Here is an 18,766-nt window from a genome sequence, read left to right as displayed (position 1 = left end):
TTAGATCTGACCGACCGCTGTTAAGCAAATCCAATCGGACCCATTTGATCCAACTATTTGGATCCGATCCATTTGCATAAACATGTTGACCTGATCCATTTGACACGACCCATTTGGTAAATATCAGAGACAGTTTTATGGAAGGGAATATCCATCATAAAAATTGTATTCAATACAAAGTTTAAAAAACAAAAACAAAAAAACAAAAAAAAAAAAAAAAAAAAGGAATTAAGTAGTCCCAAACTTCTACAACTGTTGGATACGTGGGATGTGAGCAACTCTACAGTAATCTTTACCTCCTTTAGAAAGCCTTGTCTTGAACTCACAAGGCATATCAATAAAGAAGAACTCTTTGAAGTTGGTGAGGTGTTCAATGCCCAAAGGCACCTTCTCTAATACTTGACAACTCGAAATAGTTAGGCTTTGAAGATGTAACATTGCTCCCTCTTCTACCCTCACCAAATTCAATCCATGTAATTTGCCAAGGCCTAAAATCTTTAGTCTCTGAAACTTGCTAGCTTTGAAACACAATTGTTCTCCATCATAAGCTTGGTAAAGTTCAAGCTCTACTAGATTAGGCAAATCTTGTAGACCTTCAAGTGGATCATCCCTTAATCTCGACCAACACAAACGTATCTTTACCAAGTTACCAAGTGAAGGAATCCAATGCGGCAACTTCTCTAAACGCCCTCTCATATGCAACCGTTGAAGAAGCACGGGAGGAGAATGCAAAGATTTTAAATCAATAAGCTCTTCCTCTTCTATTGAAGCTATGCTTAAGGAACGAAGGTTGCACATCTTTTCGATCGAAGAACATAAGTCAATCCCATCTTCTCTTCTCAGCATTATGACACCTAACTTCCTCAGTCGTTTCAATCTTCCAAGCTCTTTAACCGTTATAGCATTGTTATTGGCCCTTATGAAGGAGAGCTTTTGTAGGGCTACTAATCTCTCTATTCCCATTGGTGCCTTAAATCCTTTTATAGCTTCAAAATAAAAATCGTAAGACAATGGTATATTGTCGTACCGATAGACTAGAAGATGGCGCAGTTGTTGGAGTTTGAGGATCTCAACGGGCAACTCAGATACATATGTTTGTTTAAGATCCAATGTTTGGAGATTTTGAAGCTTACCAATTGAATTTGGAAGCATTTTGATGTTAGTATTTCTCAAGCTTAAATATCTTAAAAGTGGTAGATTAACCAACTCACTGGGAAACATCTTTAAAGGCACATCTTCAAGATCCAAGACTCTTAGTAGCCTACATCCGAAATGAAACGTAGGTAGAAATGAATTAGGCAACTTTTCCATCCCAAACATGAAGAGAGATCGTAAGTGTGGTAAGCTCTTGTTTTCTGTAAGATTCTCACCACTACTATGGATTGACAACCGTCGGCCTTTTTCGTGTAATGACCTTATGCTTTGTTTAACAGCTAAAATAGCAAAATTCTGCTTGCGAGCTTTTGAGACAATAAGCTCACGCATAAGATCGTGAACTCGGAACTCTCTCACCCTTCCTTCAATATCTACCTTTGCAACTTGAACCAAATTCCTATCAATAAGTTCATTAAGGTAGCCTGCTGCAACATCTTCAATGGTGTTTCCCATCTTCTCTTCAACAAATCCTTCTGCTGTCCATAGACGAATCACACTCATACTTCTAATTGAATAATCTTCGGGAAAAACACAAAGATATAGGAAACAAGATTTTAGATGGTATGGCAAATCATTATAACTCAACAGTAGAATTTTCTTCATACTGGTGAGTTTGTCATTGCTTTCTAACTCCGCCCCAAGGCTGTCATGCACTCTTTGCCACTCTGTTATGTTCTTGCATTTCGTGGACAATAGCCCGCCTATCGCCACAATTGCAAGTGGTAACCCTTCACATCTTTTCAAGATATTTAGGGAAATCTGCTCCAAATCTAACGGAAAAGTGTGTTCAAGGTCTGATCGAAACGCCTTTCTATGAAACAGAGCCAAAGCTTGGTCTGTTTGTAGAGGTTTAAGCTTGTAGACATGGCCGTAAGATTCGATACAGAAAGAAGCTATATCGGCAAAACGAGTGGTGACCATTATTCTACTACCACAATTGTTGTTGGGTAAAACATACTTCACTTCTTCCCATGCATGTGTGCTCCATATATCATCAAAAACGATGACATACCTCTTGTTCTGCAAAAATTCCTTGATCATTGCCTTGAGCTTGCCATCTTTCATAGTATCTAATCCTTGAGGGAGCTTCTGGTTACTCTCCTCAAAGAGTTGCTCTATCATCTCGGCTAAGATTTGCTCGATTTGGAATGATTGTGAGACTGCAATCCAAGCATGGTGTTGGAAGTATCCCTTCACTCTCTCGTGATCGTAAACTTTCTTGACTAAGGTAGTCTTGCCTAATCCGGCCATACCAACCACCGAAACTACTCCCAATCTTGATTCTCCATCCACTAACCATCCAATTAACTCATTCTTGGGCTTGTCGATGCCTACTAGTTCAGATTCCTCAATTAAAAGAGCATCCCCTCGAGGATCATGCCATCTTACGCGAGCAACATCAATCGAGCATGAAGTTTGCTCGGATGTATTGAAATGATACCTTTGGCTTCTCTCTAAGACAGTGCAGACCCTTGTTTTAATTTCTTCTATCCGTTCGGCTATCCGATGGTTTTCTCTCGTGTGTCGGAACCAACATGTGACTTTGTGAAGAAAACCGAGAAATCCACGCCGATGAGGTTTAGCCAACAAGAGCTCAAACTCATCAAGAACATCTTCAACATCGTGAGCTACTTCTTGCACTTGTGTCACCCAAATTTTCACCCCTTCATCCCTCCCTTCCCTTGCATCCGCGTCCTTCAGGAAGGCTCGCATAATATATAATTCATCTTTGATTTCTTTAACTTCTTTAAGAACCCCACTCAATAATTTCCCCTCCACAAGAAGCAAATGATCCACCTTTTGGAGTACAAAGCTCACAACAGCATCCACCATTTTTTTTTCTTCTAAAAAAGGTGAGACATTCACATCAATTTTCTTTTAGCATGAAATTGTTGATTTTTTAAACTTGAATAGGTCAAACCTATTTTGACAATTATGGATTATACATTCCAAAAATAATTTTATTATAATCTAGTACATTATAATGGGTTTGGACCATTAGATTCTGATTTTGAATTTTCAGAATTAGATTATGAAAATTCCTTTGCAAAAATCTAAAATACTGTTTGCTAATACTACTTTTTGGGAACTTATACAGGATTTAGGATTATAATCTCCTTTTGTCGACTTTCTTTCTATAAATATTGTATAATTTGGTGCAAAAAATTCAGTTTTAAGGGAAAAAAATGAGTCTAATGTATCTGATTATTGGAGGATCACTTTTATAACACGACTGGACATGTAGGATATTGAAGTTGAAGTATGTTCATTTTATTGTATTCGAGAATCTGAACCAAATGACCTTAAAAATTGTTTATATATCTAAATTTTATTAAACACCCAAAATCAATCCAAAATGGTTCACTCGACCAAATGTTTTAAAAAAAATTGATGAATTAATTGGATAAATCAATGAGGTGGCTGATTCACAAGGAAACACACGCATTCTGAATTTCTGCCTCCCCCGGTTTAACTAATAATTGTCAGAATTTAAACCTGTTATTCCATCTCGTCTTGTTCCCCATTGATACCGATTTGACTCACCTGAGTCAACTTATGTTGAACGAGATAAATCATTTGACTTGGTTTAAATTTATTTATTAAATTAATTGTAAAGTTTTATAAAATAATATAAATTAGAAGATGTTTATTCACAAATTATGATTAAGTTGAACGAAAATTTCAAAATATTAGACAAGTTATATAGGACCTCAGACAAGTCAATGTGAAGAGATCTTTTAGGATCACAAATGTTGAAAACCGTTGAATTCTTTTCAATATTTCCATCATGATTAGCTTAACATTCAGTATGTTGTTATTTATAAATATAAATACAAATTAAAAATAAAAAAATAAGATTTTGAATTGGATGATTAGAAATCATTATTCATATACATAAAAGGGTGGGGGCCACAGAACTCTCTTATCTCTCTCCCCATTTGCCCCTACACCCTCACCTCTGTCCAATTTTTACCTCTTTTCCCTCAATTTTTTTTGTTGATGACATCGTCTCCTGACCGACCTTCTCATATATTAATTGAAAATGACTTAAATATCATTTTCTTCACTTTTTAATAAAAAATTTCTGAATTTTTTACTAAAATCATTCATCTTCAAGTTCTTCAACTATATAATTAATCATAATTTGCCCCCCTCCCTCTCACTATAAGAAAATCCTGACTCTACACCTGTATACATGTGTGTATGTATACTTTTAGAGATAGGAAAGGTCCAATATATGAAGATGAATGAGATATAGTGTGAACTCTAAAGTTAAGAGTATGATCCAAGAAATACAGCTGGCATCACACAATGAGAGGGACGTGGTCAGGGTCAAGTGATGATTTAATTAGAAAAAGACCCGCATCCTCTATAGTCAGAGGGAACAAGAAATTAATTAAGTGGCTCATTTCATACCGTGAAAACCCCCGGTAAAGTCAATTTCGGAGGGAAGACCAAGACCTTTCCAAGGAGGGCGTTTGGATCGGATCCTGGAGCACAATTCATCATTTGATTTAGATTGTTCATCTAAATTTTTCATAATCAAAACGGAAAAAAATAATAGAGAGTCAGAAATAATTCTTCATTCATTTCTCTTGCTCTTTTTTTTTTTTAACATAATCCATTTATGGTGATTTTGGGCTTTAGACCTTGTTTGTTACATTTCAAATCATGCAAATGCAAAAAATAAATTACCTCACCCACATACTCATATCTCGAGGTTGATCTCCCTCTGACTTCTTACAAAAAGTCTCCAATCTGAGAGGGTTTTCGAGTTTAAGATGCTTTGACAATCAAGTTAGTTAAAAAATTAGATGGATTGAATTTAGGGCATGAGAAAAAAAAAAGTCATTTACCTATATTTATAGATTTTAATAATCCTTCTTGTTTTGATAACTTTCTCCTTGATAATCTTCCATATATTCTCGTATTCTACTTGAATTTGAATCTTTCCATCTTTATCTTGTTGATTTCATGTAGAATAACAATTCTTTCTAATGCTAATCCCCTTCTAATTTGGTCTAATAGTTCCACTCTAATTATAATCTTATAAGCGTTGGGAAATCTTCCATCTAAGATTCATTCTCCTTCTTTTCATAATTCTATGATCTTTCCTTAATGAACTATTGGTTATTTGGGCGTCCATGTAGACCCAACTCATTAAGTCGTGTATTAGGACTCCTTTAGGAGTCAGAGTTCTAATGAGATTAAGTCTCTATTGTATTAGGAGACTGCAATCTCTTTACCTATTTATCCCTATAAATAAATAATGATAAGTACATGAAAGACTTTTTAATCTCTATTGTAAAGAGATTGCAGTCTCCTAAAAAAAATAGTCAGATATTTTTTTTATTTCTTCTTTTTTCTAAGTTAGACAAATTTATGAATTTCTATCGAAAACTTTAGGATTTAAGGCGTGGAAAGAACTGTGACTACTTTAGAAGGGTCGATGCAACGCATGTTTAAACTTTTCAATCTTCGACGATCGACTCAACATGATATGACTCTAGGTTTGGATCTCTATTGCTATTAATAGGTGTGCTCCCCAAAAACCTAACATTCGTATCATAACTTATTTGATTCATCCTATGTTGTTAGAACCAAAACCCTTAAGTCTATTTTATTTTTTTTTTAAATTTATTTACTTCAAGAAGAAGTAATAATGGTTTAGGAGAAAACCCCCCAATGTGATTTAGGGTTTATAGAGTCAACGAGGGTTGGAAAGAAAACCCCCAAATTTCTATTAAACAATTTATAGAAAAACCTCAATTTATGTCCAAAAAATTGATTTCTTATAGATGAAATTTGAAAAATTATGGATGTAGACACCCTATTTTTGCCTAGACTAACCCCAAGAGCACCGAAAGCCTTTTGAGAAAGGGTTTGACCCAAGTCAATTTTCGAATGATCGCGAGGGCCCCACGTAGAGCCAACAGATTAATTGCATTTTTTATTTTGACCTGGTATGGAGGTAACCAGTGGCCAAGCTTAATTTTTAGCCTGGCCATAGGTCACCAATGGCCAAAAGGAATTGTCACAAGGTATGAAAGTGACCAATAACCAGAACGAAATTTTGCACTGGTCATTAGTCACCTAAGGTAAGTTTTGTTAGACAGTTAGGAAGTCCATGTGCATCCAAATTTGTTAAGAGTTAATTACCCTTTAAGTCTCATTTTAATTATTTTTTTCCTAGAGAAAATCTTGCAATTTTACCTTTTTATCCTTATTTTATTTGCTTAAATAATATTTTTATCCTTTTTTAGTAATTCAACAAAATCCTCAAACTAGGACCTTTGGTCAAATTGGTCACCACTTGAGGCAAATTACCTCATTAACATTGGTTTGTTGAGACACATTAGATGCAAATCCCCCATCTACCCCTTCTAAATTCTTCACCATTCAAAGAGATCCCATGACATTCAATGACCAAACTCCAAAGCTTTTAACTACTTTGTCCACCCAAAAGAACTCTCTAGAATTTGTGCCTAATGACTAACCTATCTCTAATTTGTTAGAGGTTCTCTCAAATGAATGACTAAAGAAGTCAAAAACCTACTATCTAATTACATCTTATTTGAGTTGTTTCCTTCTCAATTGACTTAAGGTTAAGGACTATTCTAACATTTATCAAGAATTTTTTAGAACCTTTGGATGTTTACCATCATACCCATTGATGATTAAGATTGGTAAGACTCAACTAGAGGATAAAAACCATCAAGGCCAAAGTTAAAAGGTGGAAATGATATTCTTTGTGGAGGTTTTGTTACAAATATTGAAGACTATGATTTGGGACAAGCTTATCCTCAATGGTCTCTCAAACTCTTATAAATAGGATCCTTATTTAAGGCAAAAGCGGGAGGAGAAGAAGAATACAAATTTCTGTCCAAATTTTTCTTCAATGAAAAATGAGAAGAATCCAAATTTCTATCCTAATTTTTCTTCAAAAGGGAGAGCTTTAGAAAAGAGAAAATTATGTCCAAATTGTTTCCTAAAGCCTTCTAGCCTATTTAAAATTTATCCAAATCCATTCTCAAACTTCTAAAAATCTCCAAGAAGAAAGAGAAAGAAGAAGAAAAAAATTAGAACCAAAGTCGGGTTGAACCCTATTTCTCATTTTCTTCTATCTAACCCTCCTCTTTATATTCTAACAAGTTTATTTTATATTTGCTTTCCTTACAAAAATATAGATCTTATACTTGTTTCGTGAGGCTAGGAGGTAGAGAGTAAGACCTCCTAGAGCAATCTCCTCCTATAAACCCTCAATAAGTTCTTTAAGAACACTAAAGTAGACTTTACTTTCTTTCTTTCTTTATGCAATTTAAATGCATAGTGTAAATGTTCTAATCTCTTTACTTTACTTGTACTTTAAGATTCCTAGAATAATAGTCCTTCTTGCTTACCCATTTTGATGGCAATAGAGGTAGAGAGTAAACCTTCCTTAGAGGCAATCTTCTTTTGATAAGCCCATTACATGTACACACTATGCACACATTCACTTATAAAAAGGTTACAAGTAAGGGTGTAGGTCCCTATGGACCTATTTTCCACCTTTAGAGCCAACAAAAACAATCTAAAATTGACACATTGCATGCATAAGGTCCTTAGTTTTTTCATGGTGATGTCTAATTCATGGACACTTCCTAAAAACTAAACCAACAATAAAATGCTCCCAAGTGAGCACATAACCTATAAAAAGGCCTTTAGATCCTAAAAAGGTGAAATCCTCATGGATTCTCACCAAAATCATAAGCTTATAAAAAATTTCAACAAGCTACATTTTCATTTTTAGTTTGCTCATTGCATCATTTTGTTTCCATTCCAAAACTAGATTCTAGATCTTTTAAAAATAGCCTTTAGATCCAAAAAATAGGTGAAATCCTCATGGATTCTTACCAAAGTCTTTGGCTAACAAAAATTCCAACAAGCATATGTTTCTATTTTGACTTTTGAATATTTTCTTAATTTTCTAAGGCTAGACTATAGTTGTTTAAGGTCTTAATTTTCTTAATAAGTTTTTGAATTTTTCAAAAGCAAGTTAATATTTCGAAACTACACCTATGGTCATACATTAGTAACCATCTTTAGATGGGTAGGACAAGGTGCCTAACACCTTCCTTATCTCTCACTCGAACCTCCTTACCAAAGATCTCTAAGTATATCATTTTCTTCATCTTTTGGATATATGAATCACGACAAGCCGAAAAATAAATTTCAAGAAAATAATTTTTATAGTGTCCATACATACTTTAATTGAATGGTGGTGACTCCTAAACCCATTTAGATGAGCTCAAACCTTTCTAAAGGTTTCGAAGCACACGTATCCACAATGGACTTAAGGATTTTGGTTCTAACAATGGAGCAAGAATCAAATAAGCTCCGATACCAATGTTAGGTTTTTAGGAAATGTACCTGTTAATCACAATGGAGATCCAAACCAAGAGTCATGTCATATTGAGTCAATAGTTGAAGATCGAAAATTCCAAACACTTATTGCGTCGACACTACTAGAGTAGTTATGATTCTTTTCACTCCTTAAACCCTAGGGTCTTCGATAGAAACCTTGAAATTTGTCGAACTTAGAGAAGAGAGAAAATAGAGAATATCTGAATTTTTTTTTTAGTATCTTTCTAAAAAAATAGAAAGAATATCTGATTCTTGTTATGGCTTAAAACAAAAACCCTTAAGTCCATATTTTTTTCTTGATTTTGAAAGAATAATCAAATTTCATCTACAAGAAATTGATTTTTCCTAAATCAATTTTTTGGATAGAAATTGAGGTTTTCTATAAATCGTGTAATAGAAATTTGGGGGTTTTCTTCCCAACCCTCGTTGACTAAATAAACCCTAAACCACATTGGGAGTTTTCTCCTAAACCATTGTTACTTTTTCTTGAAGTTCGTAAATTAAAAAAAAATTGAGGAGAAGGGGGTAGAATCAAAAGAATGAAATGGAAAAAAAAAAGAATAGAAGATGAGATCTGAAGGAACTCACCTAATCTAGGTCGACGCACATGCGTAGCCATAATTGATGTTTGGCCGTGCTATTCTCCCAAATTTCTCCATTGTTTTTCTAATTCTGAAATCAAAACTACAGAATGTTCATTGGTCACGTAGTTCGAAGCTTTGATCTCTATCGGTTCGAACTCTACATGAAAAGAAAAAGTATCTAAGAAGGTTTTCGATAGTAGATTGAAGTTTGGAAGAGTTTGAATTTCGACCTCAATTAAAGTAATAGTTTAATGTCATTTTTTTCCAAGAACAAACCCTAGTATAAATCATCGATGGGTTGATCAGATTTATAAAAAAAATTATTGTTATAAAACTGATATTAATTAAAGAATAATAATCTGTTGTTTACTAACATTATTTGGGCTATTATTCAATGTAGCCAAGGAGCAACATTATAATGTACATCACCCTTTAAAGGGTTGTATGGATGTACTTTAAATAAATAAATGAAAATTACTTGCTAATAGTGTGGCACATACCATGCAATTATGTAAATATAGTATTACATTGTTTTGGGGGGTTTTACTTTATAATTAGTGTAAACACCCCAATTTGAACGGGCCCTCACTCGAAAGGGCCCAAAAATAGTAGTTTTCCAATGAACTTGGTCAATGGGCCTCGAAGGCTTGAAGCATTAAAATTTGACATTTTGATCACATCAAGGCCCCTAAGACCCCCTAAGGGTCTAATGGGCCCACCTAAAAAGGCTCGGCATACTCCCATCCACCCCGCCCCACTCAAAATACCAATTTTTTGACAAAATTGGCCAACGGGCTTCAAAAGTTCAAATCACTAAAAAATGGCATTTTGATCGAACCAAGGCCCCTAAGACCTCCCAATGGTCTAAAGGACCCACCAAAGGGGTTTGACCTATCCTACATTTGTCCAAACCTCACTGCTCTGCATTTGTATCCAAGAATACCCGAATGCTCGATAAAATTATTCAACGGGTCTAAAAGGCACGATTTGCCAACACGTGGCATTTTTTTTATCAAACCAATGATTGCAAAAATCTCAAAAAAATTAATAAATTAAAAAATGTAAGACTTGGGATGCCAACCCTTCCTTTACTTCCATAACTCCCCCTCCGGATCCGCAAACACCTTTAACCCATTCAAAGCCCTCAATCATTTCCTAAATTAATTTCTCACCTTACCCCTAACCTAAAATCAATCCCATATCATCTAAACCCTAAAATAAACCTATCTTAAAAAATCAAAACCAAAACAAATCCCATCCAAGCCAAAATAACCTACAATCCTCCTAAAACCCAAGTCCAATACACTAAAAACCCACAAACCACTATCCATATCCAATCTACCTCTAATCCACAACCACTACCCACATCAACTAATCACCTTCTTAACATCAAACGATGATACATATCATCATCCTCTCCCACCTCCCTCATCTAGTCACCTATCCCTATCACCTTTCTCTCACAATTCATCTACCCACATCACTTCTCTCCAAAAATCACCTCAACCCATACCCTACCCTAACCTAACTTATCACCATTCTCTAACACCATCAATCACCCACATCACAACCCATATCTCCTACATCCTAACTATCACTATTCTCTAACACCATCAACCACCCACATCACAACCTATATCTTCTACACCTCAACCCATCACTTTCCCTTACAACACTCCAATAAAATCACCTCAACCCATACCTTCCACCATCATCACCAAACTAACCTATACCCTTCTCTCAAATCAAACAACCGCCATCACCAATCAACCAATCTCATCACCTTCCCATTTACCACATGTCATCATTTCATTACCCCTCCCAAAAATCCAAACACCTAACCCCTTACATAACCCATTTTCTTAAATCTAAACACCTCACTTCTTCAACCAACCTAACACTCATTCTCCAAACAACTCCCTTACACCCTCACAACCATCACTCATCTCACCCCACCAAACACTCTACTCAAATGGATTTGCGTAGGATCCAAACCATTTGGATTTAAATATTATCCATTTCCACTCATTACACAGTTATCCTCATCTCCCCTCTAAATTTCATACCCTTCACCTCTAAAATCCATGTCATTATCCTTCCTTTCAACTCTTCACCCAATTATACCCCTAAAAAACCTTTCAAATATCTATAAATACTCCTCTTCTCTTCACAAAAATGGTTACCAATTTTCATTACACAAAATACTACCAATTTTTTCTTACCAATTCACACCAAGTCTTACTAAAAAGAAAAAAAATTATCTTCTCTACTCATCTCTTCTACTCTCATACTAACCTTCTAAAAGGGGACATAAGCTCTCATATTCCATTAAAGGACCCAAGAAGACATTGAAGAAGAAAAAGAAGAAGAAAAGAAAGGAAAAAAAGGGAGAAGCATCAAGGTGGGTTTAAAGTATACCAATCCCCCTCTCTTCTTCTCTACCCTCTCATCCTCCCTCTTCTATTATCCCTCCTCCCTCTTTAATTTTTATTTCAAATAGCCCATAAGATGTGATGCTACCCTTTCTTATCTCTGGTAGATTGGGCCCCGGCCCGATCGAAAGTATAAGGGTTGTAATCCTTTTTCAAAATCAAATCAGTTTTAATCCTTAAAAGGTTTTGAGGCAATCGATTTGAGGTTCCTTCTGAACTCATGAGAATGGACCCTCAACTTTAGCCAATACTTTTTCAAATCACACATGGCTCTTAAGGCAAATGATTTATAAAAATCATCCCCATCAATAGGGTAATCCTATGATCGAGTCGAAAGTAAATCCCTACTTAGGGTACAAATGCACGACATGTGTCACTTTATTTTTCATTTTTTTAAAATCAAAATGATCGAGTTCTTTGAGGTTATCACCACTTGGCGGGGAGAAAATGGTGCCTAACACCTTCCCTTTTCTCCAATTGAGCCGCTTACCCCGAATCTAAAGGTTTGATTAGTACCTTATCCATTGAGAGTCACTACGTGTCAAAAGTGTTACTTTTTTTAAAAAATGTACATTGGGTGACCATTCACACCCACTTATAAAATGAATGGTGGTGACTCCAAACCTTAGTAGATGTGGCCATTATAATGGTGAAAACCACGTATCTACAGCTGGCGACTCCACTGGGGAATATAGCTCATCCCTCATGACAACTCAGTCATTTTGAAAAGAAAAAAAAACATATTTTTTATTTTACTAACATTGTTTATTGGTTGTTGCTTGTGTATTTTCCATTTTAGTTTTCATTCCCATGTCCATGATGTAATATTTACTTATATTCTTGTTTTACTTTGCTACGTAATTATAAGGGGGTCGATGAAAAAGAAATGAAAAAAAAAGATTGCACGTGCACTCACGAGCATAGCCCACTTCACAAGCCACCCCAACCTCAATATATTTAGTCCCGATGCTTAGTAGTTTTACAACTTGAGATCATTATTTCAAGTGTCGGGGATGAACACATCAAATCTGATCACTAACCAGCGATGTGTGTACTTTGGTATGCATCAAGGTTTGAAGATCGGGTAGTCGTGAAACTACCTACTAGTCGCATGCATGTGCCCGATTAGACAATGCTAGGACACAAGTCTTCAATTTTACATCGACCCCCAAAGCAAAGTTGTATGTGTTTGATGTAGTCGGGCCTCGAAGCCCAAGTTGTAAGCCCAAAGAGGCACATGTAGGTCATAAGTTGTTTCTTTCCGCTTTCTTTTCATCTCCCCTTAGGTAAAGGGGAATGCATGTCATGTTGCATCACATCCATATTCAAAAAAAAAAAAATAGTGAAGAAGGGAAGTAAAACAGTGGACCAAAGAACCAATTCTGTGAACTGGAATTCTTTATGGTCCGTATCTATGACACGGGTAGACAAAAATATGCCTCATCTGTGTTCGGAGCATGGTTGAAACTATGAACACCTCATCTGTGTTTTAAGCACGATTAAAACTGTGAGCATCTCATCCGTGTTTTAAGCACGGTTGAAACAATGAATGTCTCATCCGTGCCTAAAACACGGATGACAAAAGGATAACTACCTCTGTGCCAGTAATACGGACCAGAATGAATTCGAGCCCACAAAATGAATACAGTCCATTTTTTAAGGAGCCCAGTTACCATTGATCAAGCATTGATGGCACCTTAAGAAAAATCCCAAATTTTGGAAAAATTAAGTGAAGTAGATTTTATTAATCAATGTTTTCAACAAAATTCAAAAAAAAATAATACAAAAGGGGGGGGGGGGACGTGCGGATTTCCCCAAATCAAAACAATTTTGTGAACCAACTCCTATCCAAGCTGGATGGAGTCCCCATTCGTATCCATTTGGAATTGGGTCCATGACCTAGATACGTTTCAACTGGGTCCACGACTCAGATACGTTTCAACTAGGTCCACGACCCAAATCCATCCAAATCGGATCCGTGACCTAGATCCATTTTTACTGGGTTTACGACCTAGATCCATTACAATTGGGTCCACGACCCAGACCCATTTTAATTGGGTCCATGACCCATATCCCTTACAGCTGGGTCCATGACCTAGATCCATCCAAATAGGATCTGTGACCTAGATCCATCTCAACTAGGTCCACGACCCAGATCCACTACAACTGGGTTTACGACCCAGATCCACTACAACCGGATTTACGAACCAGATCTACTACAACTAAGTCCACGACCTAGATCCGTTTCAACTGTATCTATGACCTAGATCCACTATAAATCGGATCCATATCTAATTTTGAATCAAGTCCATGATTTAACAAGGATAACAACCGATCAATCAACTCAAATGCATTCAATTTTTTCAACAAAAAATAAATAAATTTTAAAAGCGCCAATTGTAGTCCTTGATCAAAGTCGGTGCCTAGAAAGATCTTGCCCTATTGATACGAGGGGGATAGACTACATCTATTCAAGGAAATGAGGTGATTTAAGAGTGCCATTGTGCGCCACCTCTTCCTTGGAGATCTGCCTGGCCGGAGTTGATTTCAGAGAACTGAATTGCAGACTACCAAAAACATGGGTTGTTCCAACTCGATTTATCTCAAAAACTATCTTTCAAAATATTTTACCAACTCCGTGTTGATGCCAGCTCCGTGCTGATGAAACTACTTTTTCATAAATATTTTACCGACTCTGTGTCGATGCTAACTCCATGCTGATGAAACTACTTTTTCAGAATACTTTCCTGACTCCGTGTCGATGCCAGCTCCGCACTAATGAAATTACATTTTCAAAATATTTTCCTGATTCCGTGTTGATGCCAACTCCGTATTGATGAAATTACTTTTTCAAAATATTTTCCCTACTCCGTGTCAATGCCAGCGCCATGCTGATGAAATGACTTTTTCAAAATGTTTTAGCGACTTCGTGTCGATGCCAGCTCCGTGCTGATGCCAACTCCATGTTGATGCCGACTCTGTGTCGATGCCAGTTCTGTATTGAGTTAATTTCATTTTCAAAAATATTTTACCAACTCCGTGTCGATGTCATCTCCGTGCTGATGTAATTCTTTTTTAAAGTACTTCACCAACTCCATGTTGATGCTGGCTCTGCACCAAAAAATTACTTTTTCGTTAAAACTCATAATAAACAACTTTACCCGACCTAATAAAACACCATGCATCTTCATTTTTGTAAACAAGATAGTAACGCTTGGTCTTCTGTACCCACAGGTGGCCAAATGAAAGAAATATAAGCAGCCAGAGGTACCTCCATACTTTTTTAGATCATCTATAGTTACCATGAGTTCTTCTAAACCAGCACAACCCACAACGATCGAAACGTCAGGTATCGATCCACAAATAACAACACTATTGAAAATAATTGAGAGGCAAGAAAAAATGGTAAGTGTCGTATTAGACAACACCAACATCATACAAGTCCAAACAATACAACAACATGCGTTCAGATCAAATCAGGATCTACCCGAGCAACCTCCGCAAAGACCACAGACCACCATGCCTCCTGTAGTACTAGAATACCAGGGGCCCCCGTTCTATATTTCACAGAATCGACTACCCCCTGTGGTTATTCTTGATGACGAATGTGAGTACAGGGCCACGAAGGCCAAAAGCGCAACAGATGAAAAATTGGCTCAACAAATCGAGTCTCTACAAGAAGAAATGAAGAAGATGAAAGGCCTCAATACTATGAGTGGAACTTGGTTCAAGGACCTCTGCTTCTACCCCAATGCTCAATTACCGACCAAGTTCAAGTTTTCGAAGTTTGAGAAATATAACGGAGTAAGGTGTCCTCTGTCGCATCTAAAGTTATATTGCGAATCCATGTGCCAATATGGCGAAGACGACAGATTGCTACTGAAGTTGTTTCAGAGGAGTTTAACGGGACCGACACTCAAATGGTTTTTTGGATTGGACCACACGCTCATAAAAAACTGGCAGGACTTAGTTGAAATGTTCTGGCAAAATTACAGGTTCAATACAGATGTTGGTCTAGATCGAAATGACATAGCCAAGATGACAAGAACATAGAGAGAAACGGTGAAAGAGTATGCATAGAGGTGGCGAGAGTCTACTTTACAAGTAAGGCCTGCAATGACTGAACAAGAGATGAACACCACGTTTATCTCGACTCTAGGGCACGCCTTTTATACTCATCTAGTGGGACGCACTACAGGCACATTCTCAAATCTAGTACAAGTAGTAGACCAGGTTGAGGACGGGATCCGAACCGATCTGATATTTGATTTCACAAGTCTAGGGACAACAACAGGAATCCCTTCTCAGAGAAAGCCAGTACCTACGGGAAAGAAGAGGGAAGAATCACAGGTCAACAACGTACAGCCAAACCGACTCCTTTTCATCCCTTCACCAGCACCAAGACCACAAGTGCCATCAACTTCATGGGCTCCAACACCTTTACTAGCATGGAACCCTGTACCTCAAAACCAATTCAGAATAAATCCTCCATCAGTCGCACAGCAAGCACCACTATATGACAGAACCAGCAGGCATGACCCAACAGGGTAAATAGAGTATTCACTAGGTTACCTATAACACTATCAGAATTACTATCAATCTTGCTCAGGGGTGAGTATTTTGCAAAATGTCTACCAAATCCTAAGGCTGTCAAAGGGCCAGGGATCAATGCTGGAAGCTCAAACATCAAGTACAAAATTTGATCCATAAGAAGTCTCTCATCCTAGATGGACCTGCCCCAACAACAAAACATTAATCGAAACCCCTTACCCACTCACAATGGGGAGGGGAGTGGGCACAGGGTAAATGTCGTTTGTGGAGAACTCGACTTCAATCCATCAGACTTGATAGCGCTTATCGGGGCAAAAATCAGGGTCCATTAAACAAAGGAATAAAAAATGTCAACGGTTAACACAGTCAACCACTACACAACAAATCCATCTCAAAATTCATAATTGCCTCTCAGATTGGCCGACCTCACCATCCACCCCACTCATCAAAATATTGCTACCTGACCACTTTTAGTTATACCTTATAGATCACCAAACCATCAAAATTCAACCCGACTTCTTCTAATTATACCTTACATACTACCAAATTCTCAAGGATCAACCCGACCCCCCTTCATATACCATACACTTCGTCTTTACGTCCACTACTCGTCATTCCATACATTCCATCAACTCCTCACGTAACTCCTCGTACCACCACTACATCTAAATCATCACCACCACCCATCATTCTCAATGTAAAACCTGATCCACCTCCCATAACCATACGCTCACCTAAACCATTCTCTTATAGTTCCAACCAGGCAGTTTCCTGAGATTACGAGACCACAATCACAGGGGTTAAGACCATGAAGAAAGCAATGGTGGCTGATATAGACCACATGACAAGGGCAGGGAGATACCAAAAATTACCATAAAAGGGGGTAAGCATCAGGGAAGGAACAAGAGAAATCACAAAAGAGGTGACAGATGAAGAAAGGAAAAGAATAAAAGAGACCACAAAAGAGGTGACAGATGAAGAAAAAAAGAAAACAAATGGAAAGGATTAGTTGTATAAAGATGACAAAACGAAAGAGAAGGCAAAAGTGATAGACAAGGAGGCTGCAAATTTCATTAAGCTCGCTCGCAAGAGTGAGCATAATATAATGGACCAATTGAAAAAACAACAAACTCAAATCAATATTCTAGGCCTGATGCAAAAGTCAGAAGAACACCAAAAGGTATTATTGAGAGTTTTGGGAAAATCGCATGTACCTGCAACTACCTCGTCGACACAATTAGAGCAAATGGTTGGCCAGATCATAGCCCCCAATCCCATTATCTTCACTGAAAGTGAATTTGTGCTTGAAGGCCGGGGGCACGTAGAACTGTTAAACATCATGGTCATGTGCAAGGGTATGATGGTAGCTAGGGTGTTAATCGATAATGGTTCAGCCCTTAATGTTTGTCTTCTTGAAATTTTTCAAAAACTCAATGCGGACTGGTCACATGTCAAACCTAACAACAAGGTCGTTCGAGGTTTTGACAATTCAAGAAGGGATTCCCTGGGAGAGGTGGATTTACCGATCACTATAGGACCCTATACCTTTGAGATAATTTTTGAGGTCATGGAGATACTGACAACCTTCAACTTACTACTGGGTAGGCCATGGATTCACATAGCAGGGGTTGTACCTTCTTCTCTGCACCAAATAGTCAAATTTATCATGGGATAGAGGATGATATCTTTACTAGCAAAAAACCTAATTCCAGCTGGGAGAGCTCCAAACATTCTATTCATTGACATTGAGCTAACAAAGGATAAAACACTATATTATTCCTATCAATTTACTGCTATTAACCAGGTGGAAAATGGGAAGGAGAAGGTAAAGGTAGAACTATCGAGAACAAATCCGATGATTGGTCGGGTTTTGAAGAAAGTAGGTTACCGACCCAGACAAGGGTTGGGACCGGAAGGGAAAGGAAAAGTCATACTGGTCGAAGCGAAAAAACACACTCCTTATTTTGGTCTAGAGTTTAGGCTTACAAAAGAGGATATAGCTGAAATGAACGACAAGAAAAAAGAACTTCGACTAGCGAGAAAGCAAAATCGGGAGCCAAAAGTTTGGAATCTGGGCAAGATCCCTCATATCAACGTTAGCTTCCCGAAATCTCAAGTCAAACCTCTGCACATTCAAGAAGACTTAGTTGTTGAGTCCTAATCATCCTTCATAGAAGGCATTGATATCCTATTCAATGGGGATTCCAATGAAAATCTATCAGAGACTGCTCCGGAATCCACCAAAGTGGAAATCACCACAAGCCAAGGGAAATAATCACCTTTCCCTACTAGCATGGACTGGGCATCAATCATCATCCCACCAAACTTGGGAGGAACTATGCCCAACTTTGACAAAGATCAATCGGAGATAATGGTTATCTCCGAACCACCAATCAAATCATCAAACAAATCACTTTCTCATCTTATCCGTCCCCTTAGAGAAGAGGAAATTCTGAATAATTGGGAGGAATTCCCATTAACCCTTGAGGTTGTTGAGGCCTAAAAAAATGACATTAAACAAATCTAGTTTGCCTGAAGGTCATAACGAGCCCTCATCCTCGGGGTAAAGACTGTTTGAAGGGCTCCCTATCTTTATTAATGAATTTGCATGATTGTTCTTCTTATTTCAGGTATCCAGAA

The 18,766-nt window shown here is 37.3% G+C and overlaps 1 protein-coding gene across 1 annotated transcript; it reads right to left on the bottom strand.

Annotated features, from left to right (window-relative positions):
* Positions 1 to 242: 242 nt before the first annotated feature.
* Positions 243 to 2,871, bottom strand: LOC147398217 (disease resistance protein RPM1-like). Its single transcript, XM_086448954.1, has one exon. It carries the CDS (start codon positions 2,866 to 2,868, stop codon positions 247 to 249), a length of 2,622 nt encoding a protein of 873 aa, XP_086305080.1. The 5' UTR covers positions 2,869 to 2,871; the 3' UTR covers positions 243 to 246.
* Between the last annotated feature and the right edge of the window lie 15,895 nt (positions 2,872 to 18,766).

The sequence above is a fragment of the Akebia trifoliata genome, chromosome 7 (assembly GCF_017979445.1).
Source record: "Akebia trifoliata isolate Shusen 1 chromosome 7, ASM1797944v1, whole genome shotgun sequence".
Lineage (NCBI taxonomy): Eukaryota > Viridiplantae > Streptophyta > Magnoliopsida > Ranunculales > Lardizabalaceae > Akebia > Akebia trifoliata.
The sequence above is the reverse complement of the archived record's forward strand: the minus strand, read 5'-3'. Positions and strand labels throughout refer to the sequence as shown.